The sequence below is a fragment of the Zootoca vivipara genome, chromosome 12 (genome assembly GCF_965207765.1).
Source record: "Zootoca vivipara chromosome 12, rZooViv2.hap1.1, whole genome shotgun sequence".
Taxonomy (NCBI): Eukaryota; Metazoa; Chordata; class Lepidosauria; order Squamata; family Lacertidae; genus Zootoca; species Zootoca vivipara.
Genome location: NC_142595.1, coordinates 52,067,403 through 52,082,341, shown reverse-complemented (window position 1 = coordinate 52,082,341; position 14,939 = coordinate 52,067,403). Strand labels below are relative to the sequence as shown.

At 49.3% G+C, this 14,939-nt stretch overlaps 2 protein-coding genes across 3 annotated transcripts in view; one reads left to right on the top strand and one right to left on the bottom strand.

The window, feature by feature from the left end:
• Positions 1-1,333: 1,333 nt before the first annotated feature.
• Positions 1,334-13,899, bottom strand: EPO (erythropoietin). Its single transcript, XM_035136073.3, has 5 exons — positions 13,297-13,899; positions 10,843-10,970; positions 8,834-8,923; positions 7,894-8,061; positions 1,334-3,761 (listed from the first exon to the last, which is right to left on the bottom strand). The coding sequence occupies exons 1-5, from the start codon at positions 13,307-13,309 to the stop codon at positions 3,633-3,635; spliced, it is 528 nt and encodes a 175-aa protein (XP_034991964.1). The 5' UTR covers positions 13,310-13,899; the 3' UTR covers positions 1,334-3,632.
• The window catches only part of TFR2 (transferrin receptor 2), a 34,947-nt gene continuing 33,373 nt past the window's right edge, over positions 13,366-14,939 (top strand). For both annotated transcript variants that reach the window (XM_035136072.3, XM_035136070.3), the window contains exon 1: positions 13,366-13,536. In XM_035136072.3, coding sequence (XP_034991963.2) covers positions 13,366-13,536 — 171 coding nt within the window. The remainder of the gene's footprint in view (positions 13,537-14,939) is intronic.

The window sequence follows — 14,939 nt, the reverse complement described above, 5'->3', positions numbered from 1 at the left end:
TCTCGGTTGCTTCCAAGTCGCAGAAAGTCACCGTTCCGTTTGTTTCCGCACCAGTCGGACCTTGCCTGGAGTCTCGCATCCAGTTCTGGGGGCTGCAGTGTTAGGAGGACATTGACCTGCTGGAACTGGATTTTTTGGGGTGGGTGGGGGGCAACTGAGGTAGTCAGTGTCAAGGAAAGTTAGCCTTGTGGGAAAAGGCTGAAGGAACTAACTCAGTTGGTAGAGCATGAGACTCTTAATCTCAGGGCCATGGGTTCGAGCCCCATGTTGGGCATTGCAGGGGGTTGGACTAGATGACCCCTGTGGCCCCTTCTACAATTCAGTTATGAACTGGGAGTTTTTAACTTGGAGAGGAAAGGAATGATGGGGGAAGGGGATATGAAACCAGCCTTCAAATCCCTGCTGGGTCATAGAATCATAGAGTTGGAAGAGACCACAAGGGCCATCCAGTCCAACCCCCTGCCAAGCAGGAAACACCATCAAAGCATTCTTGACATATGCATGTCAAGCCTCTGCTTAAAGACCTCCAAAGAAGGAGACTCCACCACACTCCTTGGTAGTAAATTCCACTGCCGAACAGCTCTTACTGTCAATCACGCCAGTGCCCCACTTAGTCCAGCGTCCTGTTCTCACAGGGGCCAAACAATTGCCCCAATGACAAATCCACAAGCAGGATCTGAGCACGAGAGGCGTTCTCCCCTCCTGTGATTTCCAACAACTGGCACTCAGAAGCATTACTGCCTCCCAATTGTGGAGGTGGAACGTAGCCATTGTGGCTAGTAGCAATTGAGCAATTGAGAGTCTTCTCCATCAAAATGTCAACGGAGAGAAGAGGACAAGGATTATTATTTTTTTGCCCCCCCCCCCCCCGAGGGCAGAGGGTTTCAGTCACAAGAGGGTAGGTTTTGGGTGGACGTTAGGAGAGGGGTCTTGATGGTAAGAGCTGCTGGGACAATGGGGGGAAATGGCTTTAAAGGGTGGTGGTCTCCCCTGGGATAGAAGTCTTCAAGCAGACTTCTTGAAGTCTCTTTTGGGGTAGTGGTGAAGCGCTGGATTTTCCTGCCCTGAGCAGGGTGCCGTTGGACGGGATGAGCTCTAGGTGCTTACGTAATAATTTGCTTCTACTGTCCAAGCTCATCTCTGGAAAATTTGAAGCCAATGGTGATAGAGAAAGGTGTGCCACTGGGCATATGCAGAGTGCCTTTCCCTTGCAGATCTACAGCCGATTCTCACACGTAACTGAGAGACTAAGCAGTGGGAAGGTTATTCAAGGGCCAGGAGATGTCCTTGCAAGCCTGATTGCTCTTGTTTAGAAATGGAAACTCTGGATATTCTGGGAAGCACAACAACCTTTAATAAAGATAAAACAGAACTACTTAAAAAAAACAACTCCCGTCCACCAGGAAATCTTCCTTTCCCAAACCCAGTATACAAACCAGCTGCTCTCTGAAGTCAACAAGATAAATATACAGGAAAACTGTACATGTTTAACTTAGTATCAAATATAAACTCTCATAAAGTCCCTTAGAACAAAAACTTTACATAGGTGTATATCCTCTGTGGCACTGAAGCCTTTTATCCCTCTCCTTGGAAGGAGTTGGAACCTGAAGCAAAACCAGCAGCCGTCAAATCTTCACCTTCGCTTTACAGAAATAGCAGAAACAGCAACTTTTAACGTTTTGGAGAGGAGAGCGAAGGGACTCGCATCCATGGAGATCGTCTCAACAGTTATTACAGCAGGCATTTCGATAAATCGGCTTCTTTCTCGACAAGAAGGGGGTTGGACTGGATGACTCTTGGGGCTCCTTGCAGGTCTACCAGTTCTATGATTCAGAAATGCCATTTGCATTGAGAATTTGCAGTGATTTGCGCCCATGATGATATTGGGGTGATCATATGCTACCCTTCCTTCAATATTTGTTTGTGCCTGTAAATGTTTTGGTGTGGACACACTGTGTTTCATTCCCAATCCTTTAATATCCCGTCCTTCCTGCTGAAATCCCATAACGTTTTACATACCACAAATGTGTGGGGCGGGGCCCTTTGGTGGCACTAAAGCCCCACCCCCCAAGCAATAATGTGGGAAGCATCACGGAACAACTAATAAAGCTGAATAAATCCATTATTAATGCACTGCTATTGTGTCAAGATTACAGAAGACACTTGCGAAAAAATGCCATCTAAAGTTGGCCCTGAAAAGATTGACACCCGCCAATAGATCTCACTCCCCTCCAGGAGCATCAAACATTTTTGCAGTTCTTTATTTTCCAAGTTATGTATGGTTTGAAGGACACCTGCCAATCACCCTCACCTCTTCGGAGCACCTGGCCCCTTTTCAGATGCTCCCTACAACTGATGCTTTGAAACTATGCAGCCCCAACTTGCACACATTTACTCAGAAGTAAACCCCACTGAATTCAAGGAGTTCTTTACTCCCAAGCAAGTGCACAAATGGGCTGCAGCTTTCGAGAAACAACTTTCGACTCCTGCTTTCCACATTCACAGCTCAGAAAGCCCAGCCACAACCCAGGCAGAACTGTGCAAATGATGTACAGTAAGTGGAACCCCAAAGAGCTTGCATGCTTTCAGACTTGCAAATGTGGCGACCGCCAGAAACCAGCTCTGGAAGGCCACCAGTATTCGCCTTGGGCCCTAGCCCTGCATAAGGCCGCTCTTGATGTTCCTCTGCTTGAGGTTTCCTGGGGGGGGCCGAGGATCTTCCTTTGCTGAAGGTGACATTAGTTCCCCACCAAATCCTTTCATTTTGCTGCCCGCCAAACCACCTTTCCATTCCTTCCTCATCAAACCTTTGCCTCTTCTCCGTGCAACATTTCTCTCGTCCCTCCTAACCAGTCCCCACAAAAACGCACAACCCTACAGCCCAAACGCTGTCAGTCACTGGGAGAGGGCACCACTAGTCAAGCAGCCACAGGCCCCCCGCCGATACCACCTTGTCCTGCGAGATTCTTCTGCGACCCACCTCCTTTGCCCCACAGCAGAGGGATCGTGGGCCTTTCACCTCTCAGCTCAGGCCCCTTTGGGAAAACCCAGTGTCTTGGGTTTGAAATCCTTCCCATCTTGGCTTGGCAGACTCCCTTCCTCTCCTCCGTTCCTCTGTCTCTTTTCCTCCTTCAAAGTCGGTGGTTGAAAAAGCTCCCACTTTCCTGACGACAGCACCATCCTCCTCCGAGGACCCGGTTTGCGCACCAAAGTGGACCACCATTGCTTCCCTCGAAAATCCAGGGAGCGGCCTTGCCACCTGTTTGCAGACATGGTACCAGACCTTCCATAAACCCAGCTCTTGTTTTCTCTTTTTGGGCAGGGTCAGGAACCACAGAGGGCAGTGGAAGTCTGTGTGTGTATGTGTGAATGTGCAGGGATGAGTGTCACTGGCTCCTGGGCATCCACAAAGGCAAGCGAGTCAAAAGTTTCCCCTTGGCTGAGAAAGGCAGTCCGCGCGGAAACCTGGCTGTGCACATGCGTGTGTGCGTGCGTGTGGTTGACACCTGCCAATCAAATCAAGCTGTCACTCAGCTGGCAACACAGGGGCACCCACCCCCTCCAGCAGTGGGCGGTTGGGGGTGGCAGCAGCATGCGGAGTGGTCTGTGTTGGTGGCGCTGGTCTCCCTCCGTCACCTGGCACAGGCCTCTGTAATGTACAGGCTGACTTTCCCCCGGATGAAACTTGAGTAAACGCTGAACAGCTTTTTCATGGTCTGCACGCTCAGGGTGCGGGTCGAGACGTCATCTTGGGGGGCTTCCTGCAAGAGAGGTTATTGGATAATAATATATATATGATAAGAATAATATTGGAGAAAACTGGATATTGAAACTTGCTTAACCTAAATCATATATCCCAGTTTTCAGTGGCCCTTTAAAGTACGCTTCACGCAGAGTATACGCAGTCAGAAGTTGACCTGGCTAAGAAAACACCACCAAGAACGTAGGGTATTATTTCCCTTATATGAAACCCCTTACTAGCTGCATACTTGTAAAAGTATGCAGATGAAAATACAAACGGTTGGGTTTCTTTAACTGAAAAACAAACTGACTCTAAAGAGACTTTAAACTAAAGATAAATGCTTTCTCCCACATTCCAAACCTCCCACAAACCTCCCATTAAACTACCCAAGAATTAAAAGCAAACTAGCTTTATAACTAAGCAACTCTCATACTAAGTTTCAACTGGGAATCTCTTAAACTGAGAGCAACTGAGAGAGTGATCTACTTAGAGATGAATCAAACTGAAAGAATCTAACTAAGAGATACAGAAGGCTTTCTGGCAGAGCCTTATATACAAAAAGCAGAGCCCACGCCTGTGAGCAATTAACAGAAACACCGGCACCTGTTTCTCTTAAGCAGACAGTATTTACATTAGACCGGCTCTAAAGTAACTTGACTATTCAAAAAATCCAACAGAGGTGCCAAGCAGGTGTCTGTTTACTTAATTGGTATTATTTCACTGGAACGGTTTAATCTTAGAATCATAGAGTTAGAAGAGACCACAAGGGCCATCCAGTCCAACCCCCCCTGCCACGGTTTAGGCAGCTGTCCCCGAGCTGGCGCCCACTGGGTGTTTTGGACTACAACTCCCAGCCAGCTAAGCTGCCATCAGCATCATAAAGAAGGCCTCTGGCTGAGTCAGCCTCCCCAGGTGTCTTCAGCATCAGCTAGGGTAAGATGGGAGCCATAGGCCGCATTCAGACCATATATTTCAACTATGATGCTGCTTTAAACAGTCATGGCTTGCCCCAAAGGAATCGGGGAGTTGTAGTTTGTTAGGGGTGCTGAGAGTTGAAACTCCCCCTCCTTTCCCCCCGCAGAGCTACTATTCACAGAGTGGTTTAATCCCCTTTGCAAGGGAATTATGGGAATTGTAGCCCTAGCAACCCTCAGCACCCTGAACAAGCCATAGCTCCCAGAATCCTTTGGGGGAAGCCATGACTGTTCAAACTAGTATTATAGCATGCTCTGTGAGGGGAATAAGGGGGTCTCCTCACAACTCTCGGCTCCCTTCACAAATTTCAGCTCCTAGAATCATTTGGGGGAAGCCATGATTGCTTAAAGTGGTATACTGTAGTACGTTTTTGTGAGGGGAATAGCAGGTCTCCTCACAACTTTCAGCATCTTAAAGATTAGGTGGAAGCCTAAAGATTCCACCTAAACATTAGGAAGAACTTCCTGACAGTAAGAGCTGTTCGACAGTGGAATTTGCTGCCAAGGAGTGTGATGGAGTCTCCTTCTATGGAGGTCTTTAAGCGGAGGCTTGGCAGCCATCTGTCAGGAATGCTTTGATGGTGTTTCCTGCTTGGCAGGGGGTTGGACTGGATGGCCCTTGTGGTCTCTTCCAACTCTATGATTCTTTACCAAAGTTCAGCTCCCAGAATCCTTTGTGGGATGCCATGGCCATTGAAAGTGGTATCACTGTGAGCTCTGTGATGGGACTAGGGGTCTCTTCCTTTAGGGCAGGGGTCCCCAGACTTACCGAGCGGCGGGCCGGTGCCCGCCGCGCCGCCCGCGCGGTGGGCCGGACGGCAGGGGAGTGCGCGCGCAGCGGGCCGGAGGGCGGGGGAGTGCGCGCCCGTGCGCATGCGCACACGCACACGGGCGGAAAAAAATAGCCGAAAATCGCTTGTGCGCATGCGTATGGGCCTCCCCCGACCCGGAAGTGCACCAGAAATGACCTCTTCCGGGTCGGGAGAGGCCTGTACGCATGCGCACAAAGGATTTTCGGCGATTTTTTGCCGATTTTTTTGATTGTCGCTGCGCCGCGCGCCGTGAGAGCGGGCGGCGGCAGCGGGCCGGATTGGAAGGCCGATTGGGCCGCATCCGGCCCGGGGGCCGTAGTTTGGGGACCCCTGCTTTAGGGGAAGCCATGATTGTTCCGAGGGGCACCAGAGTGCCCTCTGTGAGGGGAATAGGTCTCCTCAGAAATCTCAGCACTCTGAGCAAGCCACAGCTCCCAGAATCCTTTGGGGGGATGCCATGATTGTTCAAAGGGCACCATAGTGCTCTCTGTGAGGGGAATAAGGGGGTCTCCTCACAACTCCCGGCTCACTTCACAAATTGTAGCTCCTAGAATCATTTGGGGGAAGCCATGACTGTTTAAAGTGGTATACTGTAGTATGATTTTGTGAGGGGAATAGCAGGTCTCCTCACAACTTTCAGCGTCTTTAACAAAGTACAGCTCCCAGAATCCTTTGTGGGATGCCATGACCATTGAAAGTGGTATCACAGTGAGCTCTGTGATGGGACTAGGGGTCTCTTTAGGCCGGGGAAGCCATGATTGTTCAGAGGGGCACCACAGTGCTCTCTGTGAGGGGAATAGGTCTCCTCAGAAATCTCAGCACTCTGAACAAGCCACAGCTCCCAGAATCCTTTGGGGGAAGCCTTGACTGTTCAAACTAGTTTTATAGTGTGCTCTGTGAGGGGAATAAGGGGGTCACCTCACAACTCTCGGCTCCCTTCACAAATTTCAGCTCCTAGAATCCTTTGGGGGGGAAGCCATGACTGTTTAAAGAAGTATAGTACGATTTTGTGAGGGGAATAGCAGGCCTCCTCACAACTTTCAGCATCTTTAACAAAGTGCAGCTCTCAGAATCCTTTGTGGGACGCCATGGCCATTGAAAGTGGTATCACAGTGAGCTCTGTGATGGGACTAGGGGGTCTCTTCCTTTAGGGGAAGCCATGACTGTTCAAAGGGGCACTCTGTGAGGGGAATAAGGAGGTCTCCTCAGAAATCTCAGCACTCTTGACAAGCCACAGCTCCCAGAATCCTTTGAGGGAAGCCATGATTTTTCAGAGGGACACCAGAGTGCCCTCTGTGAGGGGAATAGGGGTCTCCTCAGAAATCTCAGCGCCTGTAACAAGCCACAGCTCCCAGAATCCTTTGGGGGACGCCATGACTGTTCAGGGTGGAATCAAAGTGCACTCCGTGAGGGGAATAGGGGATTCTCCTCACAACTCTCGGCGCCCTGCCCTGCCACTAAGGCTTGCATTTTTTTCAAAGGAAACGCTCCTTCCCCCCACTTTCCCTCCCTCTTTACAAGGTAGTAGGCGATCAAGGCATTTGTCGTGCATTCCCACTCCGTGAGGGAATCTGCCTTCTGCAGCCGCCCTGGTGAGGGCGATCCAAGGGGCTTAACTTGGGCCATATTTCCAGGGTGTGAAGGGGAGCCCTTGGGATTTGCAAAAGCTGCCTCAGGAGGAGGCAGAAGGGTGGGGAAAGGAGGCCTGGAAAATTACTAGAGGAATCTGGCTGCCGCTGGAAAGGAAACTGGCCCAGGAGAGTCAGGGTTCGCTATCCACACGGCCTGCAAGGAGGTAGCAACATTTGCACCGCCATGCTAAAAGATATATTGGGGATTTTGGTCTCCTGTAGAAGAGACCAGCTCTCTGCTGTTCCAGTCTAACGCTATTTCAAACAGGGAAATTCTGCTTTTTTGAAAATTTTGCAGGCAAATCTGAATTTGTTAGAACGGCTGCTTTGGCGATTCCGTCTTCCTGGAAGAGTCGAACCACCTCCGTGCGCTCCGAGGAAACTGCTTCTCTCTCTCTCTCTCTGCACGTAGTGGCCAGCAGGAGTGGGAGACTTCCTCTGCACACGTGCAAAGTGCCTCACCACTTGGCCAATGTGTGTGCTCCCGAGATGCCTCCGTTATAACAAAAAAGCGCTGCTGAGCACATGTGCAAAGGCGTTTCTCTCATCCTAAAAGCCACCTGGAGTTAAGGAGCAGGGCTTGGGTTTGTCATGATGCCAGCACGGCGGCGGCGGGGGGTTGGACTAGATGACCCTCGGGGGTCCCTTTTCAATTCTATTGATTCTGAGCAAGGAACGCCAGCCTCCTCGTCAATCAGTACTCCCTCCCCACAAATCTGGTGCTTAGCTCTCACCTGGGCTCCATGGCCACGCAGGATGTTTCTGATGCTCCGCAGGCAGCTTTCCATCACTTCCAGCTGGCGGAGAAAAGGCTGCATGGCTGACTGATGCCTTTGGACTTGGCTGATGGCCCTCGAAAGGAGGGTCTGGCCTCTCCACACCTCAGACGCCTGCCTCGTCCTCTAGCAGAGCGGGGTGGGGAGAAGAATAAGTCCATTAGTGAATGATGTTACAGGGGTGGGCATATACGCCCTTTCCAGTTACTCTCAGCTTCTCATTTCCCCAGTCTAAAGCTCTCTTCTCTACATTTCTGCAGCAATTTTCATTTAAAAGACAAATCCTCTTGAAAGCTCATCAGTATTTGAGGGCAAATTTATTCCTAATACACATCTTTGCAATGAATTTTCCCTAATAGGGACCTTAGAAGTAATAGTAACAACAAGGACAACAACAACAACAACAACAACATATTATTATTATTATTATTATTATTATTATTATTATTAATGCCCTGCCCATCTGGCTGGGTTTCCCCAGTCACTCTGGGCGGTTTGCAACATAATAATAATAATAATAATAATAATAATAATAATAATAATAATAATAAAGTGAGGGTAAAGGGCAGGTAACAAATAAATGGGAATAGTAATAATGCATTTTTGTGAGAGGTTTTCGCCAATATGTGCATTCTTATTCCTGCTTTCCCCTAGCAGATGAGTTTTTTTTATTTTTGCACTCATTAGTTGTTGGAGAATCGCATTGCAAAATTCGGAGAAGTGTGATTTTTAGGAGAATGCCTTTGTTTCAGTTCTCATATTGGTTTATTTCTCATTCAAATGCAGACAGAATTTAATTTCTCCCCCAGCCCTGGTGCTAAGCAGGCCCCACAGCGAATTGCATCAGCCCCACATCCTACTCTCGCAACCCCCTTCCCTACACCCAGATCAAACTTACATTCATTTTTCTCCAGCTACGTATGTTGACTCCGGTGTCCAGCACCATGACAGGTTCAGGCAGGTTGCAGGAAGTTCTACAAAGTTCTACCTGTAAAGAAATCAGAGTCCATTCACATCTATGCTACAGATTTAAACTGCTTTGAGATGTGGCTTAGTTGGCACAAGGAATTCTGGGAGCTGTAGTTTTAAGACCCTTAGGTGAGCCAATGCAGCTGGATCAGACCAAAGGTCTGCCTCATCATCCTGCTGCATCCTGTTCCCACATTGGCCCAGCTCAAACAATTGCCAACAAGAAGCCCACAAGCTTCCTGGCACTTTGGGGCTTGCTTTTCCAGTGACTGGTATGCAGAGGGGTCCTTCCTGCAGGGAAGTTATAGGCCAATAGGATATTTATTTACTCATAAAATTCATACACCGTTTGATTGCAACGCACAAAAAAACCACCTCAAAGTGCTTTACAAAAAGGATAAAGCAATACAATTATCAATAAGAAGAATTAACAACAATCATTTAAGACTTTCGAAAAGTTGAAATAACAGTAGACTAAAAACAGATTGAAATCTGCACCAGCTTTCTAAAAACATCTGTGTAGGTTTGTCTAAACAAGAACGTTTTTAGCAGGATGCCTGCCTGATGAAGGTGACTGCCGGGTATCAATAGGCAGGGAGCTCCCGAGTGTGAAATATCCACTTCTTACAAATGCAAAATGGGTATTATGTAGGGTTGCCATATTTGTCAAAATTGTCAAAAATGACACTGCCAACATGGGTCGGCGTACGTCTGGAGTTTCTTGGACATTTTTAGCAATTTCCACCTGGACACTGCTTCCGACTGCAGTATTCCAGTTATGTCCAGGAAATTCCAGACAAATGGCAACTCTATATTATGTGGCACCTGTAGCAGTGCCAGTTCTTCAGATCTAAGCAGTCAAGGAGGCGTATTGGGGTAAGGTGATCTCACAGGTAAATTAGTGCCAGGTTGTTGTAAGGGCTTTGCATACCAAAAGCAAAACCTTGAACTTGGCCCAGTAGATAGAGAATCATAGATTCATAGAATTGTAGAGTTGGGAGGGACCCCGAGGGTCATCTAATCAGACCCCCCTGTAATGCAGAAAACTCAACTGTAGCATCCAAGACAGGTGGCCATCCAACTTCTGCTTAAAAACCTCCAAGGAAGGAGAGTTAACCGCATTCCAGGGGTGTCCCTTCCACTGTTGAACAGTACATAGATGCACCATTTAGCGTATTATTTTGTCACATATTTGTTTATTAAGAAAATATTTATAAACGGCTTCCTTTAGAAAGCAACAGCCCTCTGAGCAATGCACATAAAACAATATAAAATAATTACCAGTGCTACCCAGATAAAAAAACAGCAAAATGCTTCAGAGTATGCTTGTTGAAATAAACACCCCCCCCTTTTTGGCATAAAGCTTTTTCTGATGATATACGATCCCTGCTGAGCCAGGCCAAAGGGGTCCTTTCTGGTCCAGCATCCTGTTCTCACAGTGGCCAAACAGATGACCCAAACAGAGTAGACATGATGTCCGAAACTGACATGATGACCAGGGCCTGTTCATTTCAGTGGGTCTCCTCTGAGAGGGACACATCTTCATTTGTTTTCCAAAAAACCCCTTTAAAGCCATCCACTGCAGCTTGTTGGGAGCAAATGCCATAGTTTTAACTAGCGCTTTAGAGTGTCGGGCTAGGACCTGGGAGAGATCAGGGTTCAAATCCCCACTCAGTGGCCATGAAGCTCCCCGGGTGTGACCTTGGGGGGCCAGTTGTTGCCTTCTCTCGGCCTTACCTACCTCACAGGGTTGTTGTTGTGGGGAGAACCATGAACCCGCCACCTTGAGCTCCTTGGAGAAGAAGGTGGGCTATAAATGCATTTGAATAAATGAATGACTAAACCTTACGCCCTGTGTGTTTACAGGAAGGAAAGGGCACCCGAGATTAAAAAAAACGGGAAGGGAACAGAGCAAGAAAAGAGGGCAAGCAGACGTACGATTTCACTCTCAGCCTTGCTGACATCTTGGATGTACTTGTTCATGACACGCTGGTCGCACATGGGCTCGGGGGTCGTAAGGAGCGCTGGGGCCAGGAATCCCAACATTAACAGGAGAGGAGTCAGCCCTGGAGAATAAAAGGTGAGGTCCTCCTTAGGTCTTTGGCAGAGATGCTTTGCATCGTCATGCGCACCTCATTCGTCTGCCCATCGCAACTAGTCTAGTGGTGGCTTTGTCTGTCCAAAAGCCCATCCCTCCATCCCCACCCCAATCATCACCACCACCACCAGCACATCAAATAATTTTCAAATTCAATGAAGTAAACAAAACAAAACTATTTCCAAAATACCCATTTCCCCAGAAACCCATTAGGCTGATTTATATGTATAATAAATTAACTTAATCTTTGTTTTTTTCCAATCGGTTCATGTACAGTAGGAGATGTATATTCTCCCCATTTTTTAGCTCTCATAAACATAGCAGCAGTTGTAAGACTGAACACTTATTTCTCAATCATTTTTCTGGGGTAATAATAATGACTGATAACGTCCTTCAGATAACCAAGCAGAAATATTTTAGGTTCTAAGGGTATATGATGGGTATATGATATCCTAACATATCAGAAATATTATCCTGGACAGATTTCCAAAATATTTGCATCTGAGATCAGTTCCAAAAGATATGAATGTAATCCACTATTATTATTATCTTATTAATGGCTCTCTCTCTCTTTTTGCCAATGCAACCCAAAGTGACTTTGTAACAACCTTCCTTTCACAGAATAATAGAATTACAGAGTTGGAAGAGACCCCAGGGGGTCATCTAGACCAACCCTCTGCAATGCAGAAACCACAAGCACCAGACATTTTATGTTGCCTGCCTCTGGAACCCCACATGCAGGAGGGAATGCAGGAAATTTCAGGTATGGCTTTTAGAGGTTTAGACAGCTCCAAATCCAGAGACATTCTTTGGGTCCCCATCTTCCCCAGCCCCTTCTATCAGGTCTCCTGTCCTTCAATAGCTGCCAGGCAGGCAGGAATATGAAATGTCACCTCCTCTCCCATTCTTCCCCCTGCCTCCCCATGCCCACAGTATAGTTTTCAAGGCCATCAATCCGGGCTGGGTGTGTGTGCGCATGGTTTCTTTCCATCAGCGTTTTGCGTTTTAGGCGAGTTGCTTAGTGATGTTTGCAATGTTGCAATTCCAAACTCCAAATTCGGCGCTGCAGATCCCACTTCAAGGGGATCTCGTTTATCAGCTTGTGGTGTCGACAGAGCCCTTATCAGCACCTTCCACTCCTCTGTGCTTCAACTCATACAGTTTCTCTCTCTTCCACACACACATACCACAGTCCAGCCTGGGAATATGCATGAGATTTCCCCTACGTACATTCTCCTGAGACACACACACACACAGAGAAATTCCCAGAACCCTCTGAGTCCCCAGAAATGTGGCTGTTCAGAAGGAAACCCGCAGAGCCCTGATCTTCTACCTGGTGCGGCTAAACAGCTCAGGGGGCACTGCGTGGGTGGACCCTCTGTTCAAATCTCACAGTTCTCTGCTGCAAACAGATTCATTGGCTTTTGGCGAGCCTCACCTGCCCCCTATGCTCCCCAGTGCCAAAAGGGGATGCAAAGACTGACCTGCCTGGCAGGGGTGACCTTAGGCAATGCCTGAGAAAATGCTCTGACTGCCTCACTGCTGAGAAGCCCCCTTCCCCTGGGGCTCCTCTCTTCCAGAGGACCCAGGGGTTTCTCAAGACTGCCTACGCAAATCCTAGAGGCTCCATTTGCAACCGATCAAATAGCACAAAACCTTAGGAATTCCCCTCCTTATCAGGCACCAAGTTGCCTATGCCCCTATAACAACACAGCTGAGTGGCTTCCAAATTGCCCTTCTTGCTAATAAAGAGGCCCAGGGCTACCTAGCCTAGGACTCCTGGGTTTCCAGAGCCCCCACTCCACCCCCGCAAGGCACCTGCCTGCTGCCACCTCCTGCCTATTATCTAACAGCCTGCCTGAGGAGGATTTCATAACCTCAGCGGACCCCTGCCTTGACTAAGTTGACAACCTCCGCTTTCCAAACTTTGAGAGAGCCAAGGGAGAGGAGGGTGGGTGGAAAGTCGTCCAGCAGCAAAGCATCTACTTGGTGTGCAGAAGGTCCCTGCTCCAACACCCCAGCATCAAGGAGCAGGCCATGAAGGAAAGGAGCCCCTCTCTCTACCTGAGACTTCTCCAGAGGCAGGGCAGCTACTGCTGCTGTTGCTGCTGCCAGTCAGGGCTGGGCTGGGCTGCGAGAGGCAAATGGCCTGGCCTACAGCAGCTTCCTCTAGCCACCTTGCTGTGCTCAGCCATTTCCCTTTGGCAGGGGCCCAACTCAATCGATTGCCGCAGCTGGCACCATCCCCCTGACCTCCCCCTTGGCAACCGCCAGAGTGGACGGACGCTACTCACCAGGTATCCCCATAGCCAAAACTTCATGGTCCTAGAGACTAGCGGACCCCTTCTGCCCCATGGCTAGCCATGGACTGCCGTTTTGGGGTGGGGGCAGTGGCTGAGCAGGTCGACCGCGGCAGCTCCACGCGAGGAATGTCCAGCAGCTTATATTTCCCTCCTTTCTCTCTCCAGATCACGCTAAAGTCCAGCTGGTTTGGCTCAGTGAAGAGGAAGAGGTCACAATCCACACATGCCAAGGTGAGTTTGCAAAGGACCTTGTCTGAAACGGTGGCGCCCTCTTCACCTTTTGACCGGGAAGCCTAACTTCTCAAGAACTTGGTCGGCTGCTTCAGTGCCCTGCTCTCTTTCTCTCTCAAGATCCCAGTTGTCACCTGAAGAACCTGATTTCTTCTCTTTCTCACTCCTAGCAGTGCCGGACACCGGCTTGCATTTTTGCGCACACACAAATGTTTGCTCGGAGGAGTGGGGGAAAGCGACCCCCTTTCCCCTTCCTCTGCAGACCCCAGATCTCGCGAAAGCTGTGCCACTGGACGCACGAGGCGCAGTTAATGTTTCATCTGCCTGATCCCTCTGCTCTCTGCCCGTTGTGACTTTTCTCCCGCTCTGTCTCTCCCCCCCACCCCGACCTCCACCACGCTCCCTTCCTTCCCTGAGTGCAAGAATGTCACTGGACAGGCCAGGAGGGAGATGGTCAATTTCCCTCTGCCGGCCGGAAGCCAAAGGGGGCTTTTTTCCCTTCAAGGAGGAAGGCCCATGCAGGACCAGACACGTCGGCCCCTGGCCGCAGGCCAGACACAGGTTAAGGCGTCAAGGTGGATAAGGTCACTGCCTTGGCAGGCCGCCATCCAGGGAGCCTTGGTGTGCCAAAAAAAAAGGGGGCGTGAGGAGGAGCACCCCTGACTCACGCCTGGCCCAAGTGACGCTCCTCGGCTGGTGACGCCTTCTCTTCCACCGATGATGGGCTACATCTCCAGGATGCAGCCGGGTGACCTGCCAGATCTCAGCATCCGTGGCTCTCCTCCTGCTCCAAGGCACCCCAGGCACCTGACTTTCAGCTGCCCCGTCCCCTAAAATCATAGAGTTGCAGGGGACTCCCAAGGGCCATCTAGCCCAACCCCCTGCAAGGCAGGAACCACAGTTGGCAGGTGGCCATCTGACCTCTGTTTAGAAACCTCCAAGGAAGGAGAGAGCTCACCACCTTCTGAGGGAGTCAGTTCCACTGTCGAACGCCTCTTGCCGTCAGAAAGTTCTTCCCGATGTTTAGGCGGAACCTCCTTTCTTGTGGTTTGAATACGTTGGTTCAGGTCCTGCCCACTGGAGCATTAAAAAGTTTTCTATGTGACAACCCTTCAGACCCAGCTCCCCCTCCTAGAGAATCCAAGCTTCAGGCCTGAGCTTATAGGCATAATAACCCTTTGCCCATGAGGGTGCAAATAACCCAGGCGCCCTTGCTTACACAATGTACTGCTTTCAATCGAGCCAACTCTGCTTCTATAAAAGATGCACTTTGGGCAGAGTTAGCGCATTGTCCCACTTAACCTCTTGAAACTCTGATGCTTCAAATCTGGCTCTCTAGAAACAGCTCCCCCCCCCCCCAAGAAAAAAGTTTTTAGGCAGAGACCCCTCAATAGAGGTATTTA